At 34.6% G+C, this 18,431-nt stretch overlaps 1 protein-coding gene across 1 annotated transcript in view; it reads left to right on the top strand.

Moving 5' to 3' along the window:
* The window catches only part of Smp_150990 (putative cationic amino acid transporter), a gene marked incomplete at both ends in the record, with an annotated part of 50,239 nt that overhangs the window by 12,621 nt on the left and 19,187 nt on the right, over positions 1 to 18,431 (top strand). The window contains 4 exons of the mRNA XM_018797494.1: positions 7,857 to 8,125; positions 10,143 to 10,343; positions 11,957 to 12,106; positions 13,474 to 13,558. Of these exons, the coding sequence (XP_018652530.1) occupies positions 7,857 to 8,125; positions 10,143 to 10,343; positions 11,957 to 12,106; positions 13,474 to 13,558 (705 nt within the window). The remainder of the gene's footprint in view (positions 1 to 7,856; positions 8,126 to 10,142; positions 10,344 to 11,956; positions 12,107 to 13,473; positions 13,559 to 18,431) is intronic.

The following is an 18,431-nucleotide window of genomic DNA, read 5'->3' as shown; positions in this document are numbered from 1 at the left end:
TTAAAATTGCTTCATATCTGCCTTCCTTCCTATACTATATCCTTATATGAAACTTTTCTTATATATATTACAACCACTAAACTATATCTATGAATCCGGTGTTCATCTTGTTGTGCTAATGAGCGAGGTATGGCAACTTGGACCGATGCATAAATGTGCTTGATCCTACGTTGTAGCTGACTGATTCTAACCCACTTTTCATATCAATTCAGGGAGTTATGGGTTGACAACAATATACCTAAAATAGCTATATCTGAAGGCCCCAAGGGACGTGATTCAGAAGCGCTTTTGTTTAACTGAATGTTTCATCTACCTGCTAGTTTCTTATGACTGAATAAGACCACAGGACAGACAAATATCTTCCTCAATTGTGAAATATTTGGTTGAGACTGATTATAGAGTCGATATATTAAGTCAACCTTAGTAGTTTTGTACAAAAGTTTTCAAGGGTGTACACTAAGGTTATTGAAGCCTTGGCTATACGAAAACTGGATTCACCTTTATGTGTTCAAAAACATTTTCTTACTCTTAACCTACCCTAGTAATACTGATTTATTATCAGAGTAGTGAGTTTCATAATATGTCATTTACTATTATCTTTGTTTCCTTTCACTTTTTAATTTTTCTAGCTGATCTTTTGTTTTTCATAGCTAACATCTTAACAAGTACTAGTGTGGGCAAATATAAACACATCATTCTGATAACCTTCGTCTTCTCAATGCATTATTCAAATTTGTTATAGTTAGAGAATCGTCAGTAGACCACATTTAACATCTCAGCAAAGATTTCTCATAAGAATAAAATCAGTCAATAAGCATCTATTTACAGTCACCACGTATTAGACAGTTTGTTTTAAAATATGCCTAAAAACATTTGGAAAGTTTAAACTTGATATACTAGATTAGATGGTTATCTGAATAATCAGAAGGGATTTTGTGGATATTTCAGTATTTTTCATAGTTGAAATCATGAGTCAATTGAAGCTAAACCACCAGGGAAAACCTGGAAGCGCTGGATGGCCGTTTCGTCCTACTATAGGACTCCTCAGTGGCAGTGCGCATCCACGATCCCGCACTCAAGAGATTCGATTCCAGGACCTACCAGTCTCGAGCCAGAGTACTTAATCGATAGACCACTGAGCTGGCCGGCATCCAACGGTGTTAATGTCTAACTTCAACCAATCCACGATGTTTGAGCAACCGTTCACCGATTGTCTTCAGTGAGTTGTTATCTCACAACAGACGTGGTTGAATTCCACTGGTCACTGCTTCCTACTAGAATTCCAGGATATATATCTTGAAGTCAGTCACTAATGAGCATATGATTATTATCAGAAGGGGTTTTGTGAAGATTTCAGTATTTTCCATGGTCGAAATCATGAGTCTGAATAGTGTATTAAGGTGGAATTGGTCTAAAAAATATGAAGCATTTGTGCTATATTTTTCGAATAATCTGAACATATTTATACTTGACTGAGAGTTTAGTGAATTAGTGAGGGTCAAGTGACAAATAAAAGGTCAAATAAATACGATGTGGTCATTGCAAATGAAGAAAATGATATAATGTGAGACGAACAAGTGATCATATTATCCTAGACATTAAAATAGATAGAAGATTACCATGTCAGATTCAAAGTTTTCGGTGAACACAAAAGTTCAAATTTTTAGAGGTCAAGGCTTCCACGAATTTAAGAATTTGCCAATGGCAATTTGTGTACAAAGATGTCTTAACGTCAGTCGAATGGCCTGTTTCGAATGTGTTTCTCTATTTAGAAACATGGTTTTGTGATTCTTGCTTTTGTCGAAGGCTTTAACGTCAACTGATCATGAAGTCATTTGGGTAAATGTTTCACCACATTTGATTAGGTTATTCGACTATTCATCTCTGTTTTTGTTCACTCACATGTGAATTGATGAATCCAATGTGATGAGAAATAACCATGTATATAATGATGAGTCCTATTCGGAACCATAAATCTTATCTTCTGCGTGACAATCAATTTAGTACCATATGTTTCCTTAATAGCTAATTTTAGTTTCCGTTTCACAACTATGCTGTTTAGTTCTCCTTTGCATGGTGATATAAACCCCTTTTATTCAAAACAGAAGTGATTTTGGCTTTATCTTCGATCGACATATGTTTAATATCAATAATTTAGTCAGCAGTTCCGTTGTACAGAATCACTCGACTCTGTTGAGTGGTCATTTGAACAAATAGAATCTGTGAATGTTTAGACTTAGACTACTTCAGGTTAACTTCATATAGACTAATAGTTTTATAATCCTATCAGCCATCAGACTCAAATGTATGTCTAAAAAGGTCAATAAGTTAATATTTTTCACTTTACGAGTTATATATTATGATATATTGGTTACTTTTTTTGTTATTATACTGATAATGACTAACAGTTAGATAAATAATACACTTTCTATCTTGTTTACGACTGGCTGATAATGATAAATTGTCTTGGTTGATGCAACTGCAATAAGACTAATAGTCAATACATAGATCTCTCCAAACAGTATCACAAAATTTACATGCCTACTGAATGTAGTTTTCATAATAAAATATACGTATATTTTTATTGTTTAAAACGTTTATTTTTTCAGTCAGTCATTTACAACGTAGGACAAGACACATATATACATCGGTCAAAGTTATCATACCTCATTAGCACAACAAGATGAACACTGAATTCATAAAAGTAGTTACTTCAATGGTAGTATAAAAAGAACTTTCATGTAAGGATATGATACAGGGATGATAAAGAGTGAATACACCTGCACCATTGTGGTCGATTCTGAGCCATGTCACTCAGAGACTCCAATCATTGGTTGCGATGGTCACGTGGACTCCACCCAAATAATCTGCATCTACCAACATGGTTCAAACCAGAAGTTAGTGACTTTATGGATTGATGCCATGTTTTGGTTCGGCCGTCTCCAACACTAGTCAGCATTGCAAAAGAATTTATTTTTAGACAGAAGTGATATAAATTATTGGCAATACTAATCAATGGTGACGTACTGTATATTTATATCCACCATCTGTTAATCATGTATTCTTGGATGTTGGCAAATTGTGGAATCAAGAATGCGTATTTCGTTCGACTTTAAACTCTTCATGTGGATTTACCGGTGTACTCATATGAATAACCTCAGTACTCAGTGCTTTAAATACCACTACATTATTCATTAAGCTACTCGATTCAAATCCCCATTATTTTATTAAACACTTATACAATTTATTATTATTATTATCAATATTTATTCGTCTCTATTGATAAATTCAGATAATATATATTTAGACATTCACCCGGAAGAAGCCTTATATACCGGTATAGAGACTGATTGAATTCACTTCAGTTGATCATTAAATGTAACTTTACAATAGATCTTTTCATAATAATCCGTTGATCAACTTTAGTATTATGATTTAAGTATTATTCATTGAACACCTTTTTTCTCAATTCAAACCAATATTCCATAGAATGATATTGTCCTTCAGTATTAAAGTTACTAAACGTCATTTAAACAAAAAATATGTATTTATGAAAGTCTAGTCATTATTTACTACTTGACCAGCATTATATATAGGTTAATTAGCTTGTTAATCATTTCAAATGTATTTTCTAGTTCTGATTTGAATATCAAGGTATAATCCTAATTTATATAGTACGAATTTGGTAATTTCATTTGTTTGACAAGTTTCAATTCATCAGTTTCATCCTATCTTACTTAATTACTTACTTACTTACGCCTGTTACTCCCAATGAAGCATAGAATGCCGACCAGCATTCTCCAATACACTCTGTCCTGGGCCATCCTATATAGTTCTATTCAATTTTTGTTCATTCTTCTCGTGTCTGTCTCTATTTCTCGGCGTAATGTGTCCTTTGGTCTTCCCCTTTTCCTTTGGATTTGAGGATTCCATGTGATGAGGGCTTACCTTGTGACGCAGTTGGCTGCTTTCCTCAATATGTTAATAATGTTTGAGTCAAATGATACTAGTAAAGTGATCAATGAACACCAGATAGTATTAAATAACTTGCTTGAGCTATTGAGTTATTGCTTACATCCGTAAAGCTTAAAAAAACCTAAATATATCTCTTTGCAGGTTACTGTTACTGGAACCTGTTAATCAGTATACCATCGTTTCTATCAATGTTTTACCATAGCTGTTTACAGATATAGTTGTATGATATCTATCCTTATTAACAATCATTTTTGATTCTAAATATTATACCATCTTAGCATAATTTCAAGTAATTAAGTTCTATATCGAAAGGAACTTCTTAAACCAATGATTAATATACGGTAGTCTAGAGTTCTTCTTTTGCCTTTTAAAGATCTTAAATTTGTTCAGTTGGTGAATGTTTAAACGTATTCAATTATGATAGTAACCAGTATGCTATGTCTATTTTCACCCTTATTTCTTCCCTCAACTATCACAAAGCTAAAATTAAGAATCATGTGAGCAATTTAATATTTACCTTTATTATTAATAATTAAACCAAATCATGTACAGACGTCTTGGTTGGGATCCATGAGATAATCTTAGTCTTTGGTTGTAAATTCTAAAAGATGTATTCAGTATATATTCCTGCTTATGTAAATTGTAACACATTGTCGTCATGTATATTTATTCTATATTCTCACTGTGACTGATAATATACATAGTAATCTATATAAGACAATACTAAGTTGATTTAAAATTCACTTAGTATTACTTGTGTTGAATCTTCCCATTGATGTTTAGGATTGCAACTGGTCAGTCTCTAATTGGCATATGTGCATACTGTGCATATTGCCTCGATATAGCCTTAATTCACAAGTATTGTAAGTAAAGATAGATAGTGGCTAGTAGTGGAATCCAGGACGCACTTTTCGTCCTATTTGGGACTCGTCAGCTGTATGTACCTACATCTCAGAGTTGTTGTTTACTCTAGGACTTCTATCCGAAGTTTGTGCTGACGATGTCGTTCAGAAGGACGATGAAAATTCCACGACCAAACCATTCAGCTCAGAGAACAAACGTACATCAAAAAAACTCTAGGACTCGAATCCAGTACCTTTCGTTTCAAGTTGATTTTGATTCATTTTCTACAATGACATATATAAAGAATTATTGAATAGATGGAATTTAGATTTTTTTAAAAAAACTGTCATATAACTTATTCCTTTTTATTGTTATGGTTGTTTATCCACAGATTATGACTAAATCAAATCTAAAAAAAATTTTTTTTATGTATAAATATTCTTAGTTTATTTTATTTCTTTAGTCACTAAGGCTCTTTGTGTTTGTTTGTTTGTTTGTTTTTGTTCTACTTTGGTCAAATTCAGTCTGTCTGAACTTGGCATATTGAAACAATAATAACATTAAATAGTTTACAATTTTGATGCATCAAATATTTATGTAATACTGTCAATGACACTCTTCACTCTCTCTCTCTCTCTATGTATATATACATGATATATGTAATTGTGTAAGTGTGTATGTGTGTAGTCATTTCAATGATCAACATCTATCTACATTATTTAGATTTTTCGATTATTTTTTTTGATCTTAAGAATTTTAAGAATTTTAAGAACTTAATAATATTTTCATGACATAAACACCATCGGATACCGGCTCAGTGGTCTATCGATTAAGTGCTCTGGCGCGAGACTGGTAGGTCCTGGGTTCGAATCTTGCGAGGCGAGGTCGTGGATACGCACTGCTGAGGAGTCCCACAATAGGACGAAACGGCCATCCAGTGCTTCCAGGTTTTCCTTGGTGGTCTAGTTTCAATTGATTCACGCTTTCAACTATGAAAATATGGATTGGTCAGTTGGTATAATTAACTTCAAACAAAATATTATTATTATTATTAAGCAATGATGGATAGTGACTAGCAATGGGATTCGTTAGCTGGATGTACCTGCATCTCAGAGTTCATGTTCACTCTAACACTCGAACCCACTTCCTTTCGCTTCAAATGCCATCGCGTTATCCAATTATCTACTAAGTCCTGAGTATTATTATTAATATTATCAATTTTTTTAAGAAAAATTCAGTAATGAAATAAATAATTTAGAAATAAATCAAGTTTTTTTAAAACTGAAATCACTATTTTAGATTTGAACATTGTGTATTGGATGTTGAATTGTATACTAAATAATGGTAGATTAAAAGGTATAAAATCTAAGCACAGCAACAATGGTCTGTGAAGAGTTTATTCACAAATTCTGTATATTGATAATTTTTATACAAGATAAACTTACTATATCTCTAGATATAAACCTTTAAAACCAATAAATATTCAATGTGAAAACTGTAACTACTGGGTTCGAGTCCCAGAGTGAACATCAACTCTGAGATGCAGCTACATCCAGCTGACGAGTCCCAAATAGGATGAAACGCGTCAAACTGGATTCCACTGCTAGCCACTATTCATCTTTGATTACAATGTTTGTGAATTAAGGCTATATCGAGGCAATATTCACATATGCCAATAAGAGAATGACCAGTTGCAATCCTAAACATCAATGGGAAGATTCAAACAAACAATACTAATTGAATGTAACTACTTTGTTATTCACGATTCATGATCCAATGTATTTTTGTAGTTTATACTATGTATTAACTGGATTTAATTACATAACTGGAACAGCTTTACAATAATTAACATTTATGATGTCAATCACTTTACGATATTGTGCAATTTTCATCTACTGTCGTCAATAGCGTATACTTCATCTATTTTTAATATGAAATAGTGTTGATGCCGTTTTGACTGTATCGGATTTAATCTTGTTATGAGTTACTGGTGCACACTGCTTAAGAGCTTCGAAGAAATAAAGTATCATCGACCTCACACTATTCTACCGATTAATCTTTAGCAAATTCACAAAAGTTATTCAATAATGGAATATTTCAGTTATTGTAGGATAGTCATAAGAAGATAAATATAGTATTGAGAGTCAGTGATAACAGTTCTACTACATCACTAGGGTAAATGCAATATGTTCAACATAACTAGCGATACAATACAGTTGTTCTATGAAATGAGTGCCAAATATGTCAAAGTTTATCATCTAAAAGACCTACGTAACTGAATTTTAGTACTTGAAAACTTTCAGTTTCTCCTTTATCTATCTATCCATTAATATACAGGAGAGAGCTTGTCTCTATCTTGACACGATAGGCCTACGGATTTAAACTTGTGACTACAATACGTGAGTCCTAATTGAGACTAACAGCCTAGGGCAGAGAGGTGAAAACTATGATATCACCTGATTATGTAACATGGAAGAAAGAAGATGCGTCAACTGGAACACCATTCGACTTATTCCCGATTATTGATTCCTGATTCAGATCAGTGTAAATAGATACATGAATAAATAGATGACTAACACGACTACAACACAAGCAATCAGAGAAATACAATTATATTCACACTGGGCATTAGAGTAGGTGAATAGAGTACGAGAGTTTATATTTAAATTACAATATCTTTGGAATAGAAAATGGCATGACAGTGAATCATGCATCAAACGAAAGCTTATGGTTTACAGAATAAACTGTAGACAAATCTGAATGTTAATATTTTGCCAAATTTGAATTAAATGAAATAATGTCCCTGTATATAGCTTCCGTTGTTTATCATGACTTCCTTGTTTCTTTGTTCACATCACATTCGTCAAGTGAATCTGTAAACTTTAGGAAAATTTTTGAGTTCGATTAGCATTTGCTTAAAGAATGAAATGGTGACGTCTTTTCATACACCAGTAAATGAGGCGGTTGTTAGTAATAATCACAGACTTGTCATTATTTCTTCATAAAATGTTTTTCTTTCCTTTGTCTCCGTAATATAGGCAAAGTTGATGGACTTGTTGGCGCATTTGACAATTCTGACTGGAGTCCAGGTGCAATAACTAAAGCATTTTATGTTGGATTATTTGCATATTCTGGTTGGAATTATTTAAATTGTATGATTGAAGAAATGAATAATCCTCGCCGTGATTTACCATTGGCTATAATTATTTCTTGTCTTCTCGTAACATTCATATACACCATGGCTAATGTAGCCTATGTGACAGTAGTCTCACCTCATGAAATACTTACTACACCAGCTGTAGCCATTGTAAGTTATAATCAAGAATGTCTTAGTTTGTTCATTATTCATCTGTTCTGTTTATTTGTTTGGGTAATGTTTTCTTAACTTTTGAATAACATAAAATGTTTTAAATTCACTCGGTATTGTTTGCTTAAATCATCCCATTGATGTTTAAGACTGCAATTGATCAGTCTATTATTGGCATATGTGCATACTGTGCATATTGCCTTAAGTCACAATCATTATAAGCAAAGATGGATAGTTGCTAGCAGTGGAATCCAGTTTGACGCGCGTTTCGTCCTACTTGAGACTCGTCAGCTGGATGTACCTGTATTCCAGAGTTGACGTTGACCTAGTACCTGTCGCTTCAAAGATAGGATGAAACGCGGATCCTGAATTGCAATGTTGGCCACCACCATCTTTGCTTATAAAATGTATTGTTTTGAAGTCAACCGGAGATTTAATCCCAAATATTATCAGCGCTATACAATGAAGTTTATCCGTCAAGTAGTCAAATAGTCGATTGTACAGGGTATTTTATTCATTGTCAATTTTCAACCTCTATTATTTGATAGCCAATAGGACTGTGTTTTCTAATTGTTAATTTAAAGGTTATATACATCTGAACTAAAACAAATGATCAGAAGGGGTTTTGTGGAGATTTCAGTATTTGCATAGTTGAAATCATGAGTCAATTGAAGCCAGACCACCATGATTTCACCTATGAAAATATTGAAATCTTCACGAATCCCCTTCTGATCTATAATCATATACTCACTAGTGACTGACTTCAAGAGATATTTCCTGGAGTTCTAGTGGGAAGCAGTGACCAGCGGAGTTCAACTAAGTCTGTTGTAGAGATATCAACTCACTGAAGACAATCGGTGAACGGTTGCTCAAACATCGTGAATTGGTTGAAGTTAGACATTAACACCGTTGGATGCCGTCCGGCTCAGTGGTCTATCGATTAAGTACTCTGGCTCGAGACTGGTAGGTCCTGGAATCGAATCTCTTGAGTGCGGGATCGTGGATGCTCACTGCCACTGAGGAGTCCTATAGTAGGACGAAACGGCCATCCAGCGCTTCCAGGTTTTCCCTGGTGGTTTAGCTTCAATTGACTCATGATTTCAACTATGAAAAATACTGAAATCTCCACAAAACTCCTTCAGATTTATAAAAATTGTTCAATTTGGAGTCACTTTTCATCATTAACTTAAACCAATAAGATATGATAAAACAAATTCGATTCAAATATCTTAATGTTTTATATCATTCTACAAAGAATTACTTCATGAAGTATAGATAAGTGTACAGTACTGAAATTCCAAGAGGACTTGGAAGAATTACAAAATATAACAAGGCAGTTTAAAGAAGAATATCACTGTAGAGTTCCGCCAAATTTTCTAGGATCAATAACTAATTAATTTCTTTTTTTGTTTCAGTATTTATACAAGTTATCTACTACTTTGATACAATTAATAGTCTCAATAAAAGGATATTGGAAATACCTCTAAATGGTAAGGTGATGTAGACAGGCTTTTTCTCCACCAAGGCTACAGTAGGTCTCACTGTGCCATGAACTTTCTATCTATTGATAAATTTAGCTGGATAACCATTCCCCATTAATGTCTTGTTTAACGACTTAACATCATCATTAATAGCGTCGTTTGTGCAAATACGATCAAGCCTGTTAAATAAGCACCTTACTAAACCCCGTTTGTATTGCACAGGGCAATAACTATAGTAACGAAGGTATTGACCCGTCCACGTCAGTTTTCGAAAAATGGATCGTTTGATCGAGCCATCTTCTCGTCGGCTTAGAAGTATATCCAGGAAGGGAAGTTGGTCGTTCTTCGCATGAGAGACTGATATGGTTTTGGATAGTATTAAGTCTATTCAATAAACAGTTTATATCTTCCCTTCTTTCACAGATTACTAAGATATCGTCCACATATCTCTTATAAAGTGACAATTAATAATCTAGTTTTAAAAAAGTTGATGAAGGTATACTTCAACAAATTTTCTTCTTTTGTTTACTCCATAGACATTTTCTGTAAGAATTTATGGAGTAATGTGGTGGATTATGCCTATATTTGTTGCATTATCTACATTTGGTGGTGTCAATGGTACAGTAATGACAACATCACGAATGTTTTTTGTTGCAAGTCAAGTAAATCAAATGCCAAAATTATTATGTTTTTTACATATGGATAGAATGACACCAATTTCAGCTGTTGTATTTACAGTGAGTTTGTGATTATTTGAAATGTTCATTCATTTTCATGCAATTGTTTCATAAGCCACATATCAGTTGTTGGATAGGATTTGACAAACCATAAGGATAGTCATTAATTCACTGAGTATCACTTGTCTGAATCTTCCCATTGATGTGTTAGGACTGCAACTGGTCAGTCTCTTATTGATATATGTGCATACTGTGCGTATTGCCTCGATACAGCCTAAATTCACAAGCATTGTAAGCAAAGATGGATGGTGGGTAGCAATGGGAAGATTCAAACAAACAATACTAAGTGAATTTAAACTTCACCCCATTGCACAACCAAGTGGCTATCAGGACTCAGTGGCCGAGTGGATAACGCGATGGCTTTTGTAGCGAAAGTTACTGGGTTCGAGTCTCAGGGTGAATATCAGCTCTGAGATGCAGGTACATCCAGATGACGAGTCCCAAATAGTACGAAACATGCTTCCTAGATTCCACTGCTAGCCACTATCAATCTTTGCTTACGATAGTCATTAATGTTTATTATTTATGGTCAATTCATTAATAATGGTACTATAATAATTCAAATAAATTATATCAGTGATTAAATGCCGCTTTCAATCATTTGTCGAAACTAATGATTAACGTTTTTCCTCGTTTTATGCATGAAGTCCAGCACAGTCGTTCATTGTTTTGTCAAATAACAGACGAATTGACAACCATTATCAACCACTGTTTAATGTGTCTGTTTGAATTCACAGTAGGCTGGAAGCTGTCAGATTACAGTTAGAGTTGGTCATAATAAATCTAAAACAACTGTTTCGCATTGCTTTTTGACTCAGTATTACATTACAAGTGCTATAACATTAGGCTTGTAAGTCAGAATCTAAAAGAACCCAATGAAATAGACCCAGAGTTATAAGTGTGCTTTGGTAGAGTCCGGTCAGCGCTAAAGACTAAACAGACATAAAATTTCTTACCGCTCAGTGACCAGTCAGTGTAAATATCTTGATCCTATGGTAGACGTTACTGCTCGAATAGTTCATTAGTAATGTCTGATATTATGAGGCTGGTTGATGCAGGTCCGAATCCTACAAATTGCATCAGTTTTCCAAAGACTGACGGCACACCTTGTTAGCTTGTAACTCAAGTCGAGCTCGGTTTACTCGTGACTAAATCCAACCACTTAAGCTCAATATAAAAAACTCTCAAGCTAGAATAAAATGGTCATTCAGAACTCTCTTATTGGTGTAAGTTAATGATGAAAAGTGACTCCAAATTGAACAATTTTTATAAATCTGAAGGAGTTTTGTGGAGATTTCAGTATTTTTTTCAAAGTTGAAATCATGAGTCAATTGAAGCTAGACCACCATGGGAAACCTGGAAGCACTGGAAGGCCAACTCGTCCTATTATGGGACTCCTCAGTGGCAGTGCGCATCCACGATCCCGCACTCAAGAGATTCGATTCCAGGACCTACCAGTCTCGACCCAAAGCCGTTAACCGATAGACCATCGGGAGTATAACTGACGGATGTACAAAATATCTGACTTAATTGATTACTGTTTATCAAAACTATATCATTATTAAACTTTCTGCTTTCCTCTCTTTCTTTTTTAATCTCCATCATTAATTTAGTGTATAACATCAATATGTTATCTATTTGTTGGTGATATTTATTCATTAATAACATATCTTGGCTTTGTACAATGGCTTGCAATTGGTGTATGTGTATCCATTGTAATTGTATTTAGAATAACTAAACGAAATCATCCACGTCCTGTGAAAGTACGTTATTTTTTTAAAAACAGCTTCTCATTTATTATGAACAACTCCCCTATAGCTGATACATTCAGAATGAAATTGTTTTCAGGATACTAATATAATGAACTCTTCAAAGTATCAACAAAAGATTTTGATATTAAAGGGTATCTTGTGAAAAAATTCAATTTCCTACATCTTGATGCCGGAAGTCTACCTTCACATATTTGTGTTTTAATGTTGGTTCATGAATCTTTTGGCGGCATCATCTCATATAAGCAGTTTTTAACTATATAGATAAATAGATCGTGATTTTTAGAATGTATCACATAACACTATGATATTACCGTTGTTTACTAAGCGATTAGTTTGTATAGTTCTTAGATCAAGGTAGCTAAATAACTCTATTTCAAGTTTATAGATCCTAGGTAAAAGATGTTCAATGAATGTAGAGTGGTGGTTTATTGATTAGACCATTCGAATTTCGGGCATTAAGTCTCACGTTCAAAACCCATTCTACCTTCTTCGATATGAGCAACCAGGTAGTATCATTAGCCCTCACTATTAGAGTGTGGCTCATACTCATGTACCTGGTGAATGGGTTGACTCACTTTTCTTCATTTTCGCATAATCTAATTATTTTGTTTATTTGTGCCTATGTTTAAGTGAATATGTACTGGTAACTACAAGAATACGATAAGATATATTTTCAGAATATCATAACTTTCAAAGTTTTTTTTTTAAATAGGACTATCAAAAAAATTCAGTGATAAACCAAACACTCGTGTACAGCCTCTACCAGGGAAGTCCTACTCAGTGCGTTCTCGTGGCACCGGTGTTGTTTACGAAATTGAGAGGACGAAAAGCGAATGTTCGGCGCCTGAACCGGGTTGGTGGACACAGAAAGTTCATCTAGGGGAGTTGGAAAACCCTGTTTCCATACCAATGATGCACATGGGCTCCAGTATCCTGAGGAAACAAATGGCGTATGAATCAATCGTTGGTCACCGGCTACCATGGGACTGCATCTCTTCACGATGCTCCACTGCCTTGTGGATCAGATCTTTAGGTGAAAGTCTCCGAGTGTGGCCCCCTAAGGAAACCACCTGCTTCAGTTTGGACACCTGGGCAGTATCACAGCCCTCACACAAATCAAATAAGATTTGTGTGGCGCATATATATCTGGCGCCCCTTTGTACAAATATTTATGTAGTTAAATAAATAAATGAATAAGCTCGCTCATTTAATTACAGTTATAAAGGAAGAATTATTCATAAACAATCCGATAGGTGGTTTTTTTTTGAATTCCTCAACTTCATTTTAATCTGATTATTGTACAATATTACAGCATGTATACTAATCAATATTGTTGTTATTTTATTTTATTCATTTAGGCACCAATTTTATTCGCAATTATTTATGTGCTCATTACTTTATTTTTAGTGATATTTGCATTTGTTGCTGCCCCAGTTGAATCATGTAAGAGAAAGAAAATTTTTTATTTATTTATGAGAAAGTATTATAAGAAAATGTTTTCTAATATTATTCACTTGGTAACGTATATTCACTTGAACAATCATTTCATAAAATTACAAACTTATTTAATATTTTCATAGTTGAAAGTATGAGTCAATTGAAGCTAGACCATGAAGGAAAACTTGGAAGCACTGGACGGCCAACTCGTCCTATTGTGGAACTCCTCAGTGGCAGTGCGCATCCACGATCCCACACTCGCGAGATTTGAACCCAGGACGAAACGGTTGTCCAGTGCTTCCAGGTTTTCCTTAGTGGTCTAGATTCTATTGACTCATGCTTTCAACTATGAGAATACTAGATCTTCACAAAACCCATTCTGATTATAACTTATTTAAGTCATTGCTAACCCTATCTAATCATGATGGATGATTTCATTTATATTATCTTATTCAATCTTCAGCAGTGATAGAATTACGTGGATTGAATCTATGAGAATGCGAATGTTTTAAACGTTGAAGATATGAATGAATGAATGATTAGTATATCTCCATAGAATAATGAACATATTCAAATTTTATATGAATGAAATCATCAGTCAATTGAAGCTAGACCACCATGGAAAACCTGGAAGCACTGGACGACCATTTCGTCGTATTGTGGCACTCCTCAGCAGAGCACATCGTGGATTGGTTGAAGTTAGACATTAACACCATTAGAAGCCGCCGGCTCAGTGGTCTAGTGGTTAAGAGCTAACGCGCAAGACTGATAGGTCCTAGAATCAAATCTCGCGAGGCGGGATCGTGGATGCGCACTGCTGAAGAGTTCCACAATAGCACGAAACGGCCGTCCAGTGCTTCTAGGTTTTCCATGGTTGTCTAGATTCAATTGACTCATGATTTCAACCATATAAAATTACAAAAATCTCCACTAAACTCCCTTCTAACATTCAAATTTGACGATTTCTGACAGATAAACACTATGAAATGAGTGTAAACATTGTGCTTTTATACAAACAACACTGACTTAACGATTTGTTGTTAATTGTACAGATAACATAAAGATTGTAGAAGTAGTAGGAAAATTTAAAAAAGCAACCTTCAAAATTATTTATCCGCAATTCTTTTCTTTTTCATTCCCTTCCTATTTTATTCGTTTGTTATCGTTTATTTACTTCTTTAGTACTTGGTGTAGCCATTATTTGTACTGGGATACCAGTTTACATCATTGGCTGTGCATGGAAGAACAAACCGAAATCATTTCAAAGAAAATTTGGTAAATAATTTCGTTTTGTTTTCTATTTTCTCAGTCAGTCAGTCAGCTACAACGTAGGATAAGACACATTTATGCATCGGTCCAAGTTGCCATACCTCGCTCATTAGCACAACAAGATGAACACCGGATTCATAGATATAGTTTAGTGGTTGTAATATATATAAGAAAAGTTTCATATAAGGATATAGTATAGGAAGGAAGGCAGATATGAAGCAATTTTAATCTCAAGGTTTAAGGGAAGATAGAGAGTGTATACACCTATTCCATTATGATCGATTCTGAGCCATGTCACCCACAGTCTCCAACCATTGTTTACGATAGTCACGCGGACCCCAACCAGGTAGTCTGCATCTACCAACATGGTTCAGACTAGAGGTTAGTGACTTCAAAACCTGATACCATGTTTTGGTTTGGCCGCCCTAACTCTCTTCCAACCATCTCCTACACTAGTCAGCATAGCGCGCCGTGATAATCGGTGTTCAGGCATACATAACACGTGGCCTAACCATCATTAAACTTTCTCTATCGTGAAGAAAAATTTGTTTATATTATCAAAATTTTAACATGAATACTTTTCATGACAGTCTTTTTTGATATAGTGACAACCTAGGAAAGTGTTCTTAACAAATATTCAAACTACTATTAAACATGTTTCTTTAATTTACAACAAACAATCATTGTTTACCAAAGTTTTATATGATCAAGATCTCTGTCTACTTTTTTGACAGTATTGCTTGACTTTCAATATATTTTTGGCTTTGGAATTATGTGTTGGTTAATCATATTATCTATTCGTCAGCCTCAAGTGAATTCTAATGACCATCAGTCTAGACGACTGGGCATCATGGTGCAATTTGTATGATGATGTGATGGATTAGAGACAGTGTGAAGCCTTAAATATAGACTTTTTGTTACAGAAAGCTTGGACGAATCCCCGTGTGGCTCTAAGTGACATAGTCTAAAGTCACGAATGAGACATCAGTTCTTCCAAGATTTCGGATGTGCCTTATTGTTAAGTAAGAACTGATTTAATCAGGCCAACTAACTCACTAACTATTGTTCACATATTTGCAGCATAGAAAGTAACGTATTATTTTTCATATTGAATTTAGTTTGTCAGTCAGTCTGTCACAACGTAGAACTTCGTACGTACGTACGTACATCATTTCGAGTTGCCATACCACATTAGCACAGAGATGCAGTTGACGATTCAAATCCCATAGTGGTAGAAGTAGTAAGAGTATAAGCAGTAATCGGAAAGATTAGGGTTTGAAGATGTTATTTAAGGAGTATAATACAGTGAAATAAATTTGGAAAGAGAAAAAGGATACGGACATGAAGAATTCAGAAGATTAGAATTTGGGAGGACACAAATAGTGGATGCACCTTCGTCATTGCAAACGATTTTGAGCCATATCATTCAACGAATCTAACCATCGATTACTATCATCATGCGAATCCCAACCAGGTAGTCTACACCTAACAACATGGCTCAGTCCACTTGTCAGCGACTTCATGGACTTGTGCTACATTTTGGTCTGGCAGCCCATAGCTTTCTTCCAACCTACTCCTACACCATGAAACATCGCACGACGAGGCAGTCGATGGTTGAGCATACGTAACATGTCTACCAGCCACCTCAACTGATGAAGTTTCACTACTTCATCAATCGGTTTGCCATCCTTACCTAGTACCCGTTTCCTAACAACTGCATTACTTACCCGGTGGTCTCAGGATATACGAGCAATGCTTCGAAGACACCTATGATCAAACACTAGTAGCCTACGAATATCCTCTACCCTTAGCGACCATGTTTCACTGCCATTAAGTAGGACGAAACGAACTGCTGCACAGTAAACCCGTCCTTTAGTTGCTAGACGGATATCTCGCCTACGCCATAAATGACGCAAGTTGGTGAAAGCTAGTCGAGCCTTCTGTATCCGTGCTGAGATTTCGTCACACACCAGACCACAAGGGCTGATGAGACTCCTAAGATAAGTGAAGCAGTCAACACGCTCAACTACTTCACTCCCTATCATTAATTCAGGTGTCGATGTAACCCAATCCTGAAGTAACATTTCGCACTTCGAAGGAGAGAATCACATCTCGAACATGCCAGCATAGTTGCTTATAATGGTCAGAAGACTCTGCATTTTGTCAGCGTCTTCACCAAATAAAACTATGTCGTCGGCGTATTTTAAATCAACAAGTTAGCCTCTCGGTAAAAATTCAACTCCTGGAGATTTAGACGATCGTTATGTCATAATATTTAAACTTAATTGTGAATTTACGCTTTCGAATAGTTTCTGATGTAACATTTATACTAAAGATCTTAATGTATATCATTGAAAACATGTAATAATATGTGCATACTCTTATTTGTTTACTTTTTTTCTTTCAGAATCATTTACTATTGGAGTACAGAAATTATTTAAACTTGTACCATCGAATTAATTGGTTAACTGAATTCATTTATTAATGTTTCTACCCTTTTTCTTAGTATTGACTACTACTACTAATACAATCAGTTTTAGTCTTGTTAGTAGTGTCATGGCTAACAGAAAAAAAACGTGGTAGTCTTAGTAGTAGTAGTAGTATGGTGTCATTCCGCTAAAACAAACTCTTTCTACAGGAGTTATAGCAGTAGCAGTAGAATAATTAATATAATTCAAACTGTAGTAAACCATTAAACAGTATAGCATCATCATAGTCATAGCATCATCATCATCATCATCATCATCATCATTGCAGTCAAGACATATGTATTTATGTTCGGAATCTTCACTTTTATTTTTACACCTTACTCACTATTTTTTCCCCATTGTTATTACATCATGTTTTACCCAATCATAAAATAGCTCCTGATGATGAATAGGCATTGAATTCACAATATAGATGAGAATTCTTCTTTTATCTCCCTCTCTCTCTCTCTCTCTCTCTCTCTCTATATATATATATATATATATATATATATACCTTACTCCCATTCTAAATCACAGAACCTTTCTAGTTTCCTTGATTATGCTTCCTATTTTCACTGCACATAGGATTGTCTTAAACCTATACAATCGATATGACCAATTTTTTTTAAAAAAATTTGATATTGCATACTTCATATCTTACTTTGGTTTTATGTACCCTATGCTTCATCTTTTTGTTTTGTAAAAAGAAAATTAATATCTAGGATCCAAATAAATTGATTTTTATAAGTATGATTCTATTTTCTTTCCCTGTTTACAAATTATTGATTATTGTTTTTATGTATCCAATTGTATGAAAGTGATGATTCATGTGTCATGTAACCATTCGATAATTTATGATAGGATAAAAAGAAAAAAAAAGAAACATTTGTAAATGATCAGTTACATTTTGATGTGGGTTTATTCTCTAAGCTGAATGGTTTGATTGTGGAGCTTTCATCGTCCTTCTGAACGACATCATCAGCAGCACAAACTTCGGATGGAAGTCTACCCGAACAAACCCACATCAAAATCACCCACCTCAGCTACAAATCTTCTCCATCATCTCAAGATCAGTTACATTTTCCCTATTTTTTTTATGGATTACTCTTTATTTCCCCTTTTCATTTTACAAAAAAAACAAA

This window comes from Schistosoma mansoni, chromosome 4 (genome assembly GCF_000237925.1).
Source record: "Schistosoma mansoni strain Puerto Rico chromosome 4, complete genome".
Taxonomy (NCBI): Eukaryota; Metazoa; Platyhelminthes; class Trematoda; order Strigeidida; family Schistosomatidae; genus Schistosoma; species Schistosoma mansoni.
Note: the sequence above shows the minus strand (reverse complement) of the source record. Positions and strands in the feature narration are given on the sequence as shown.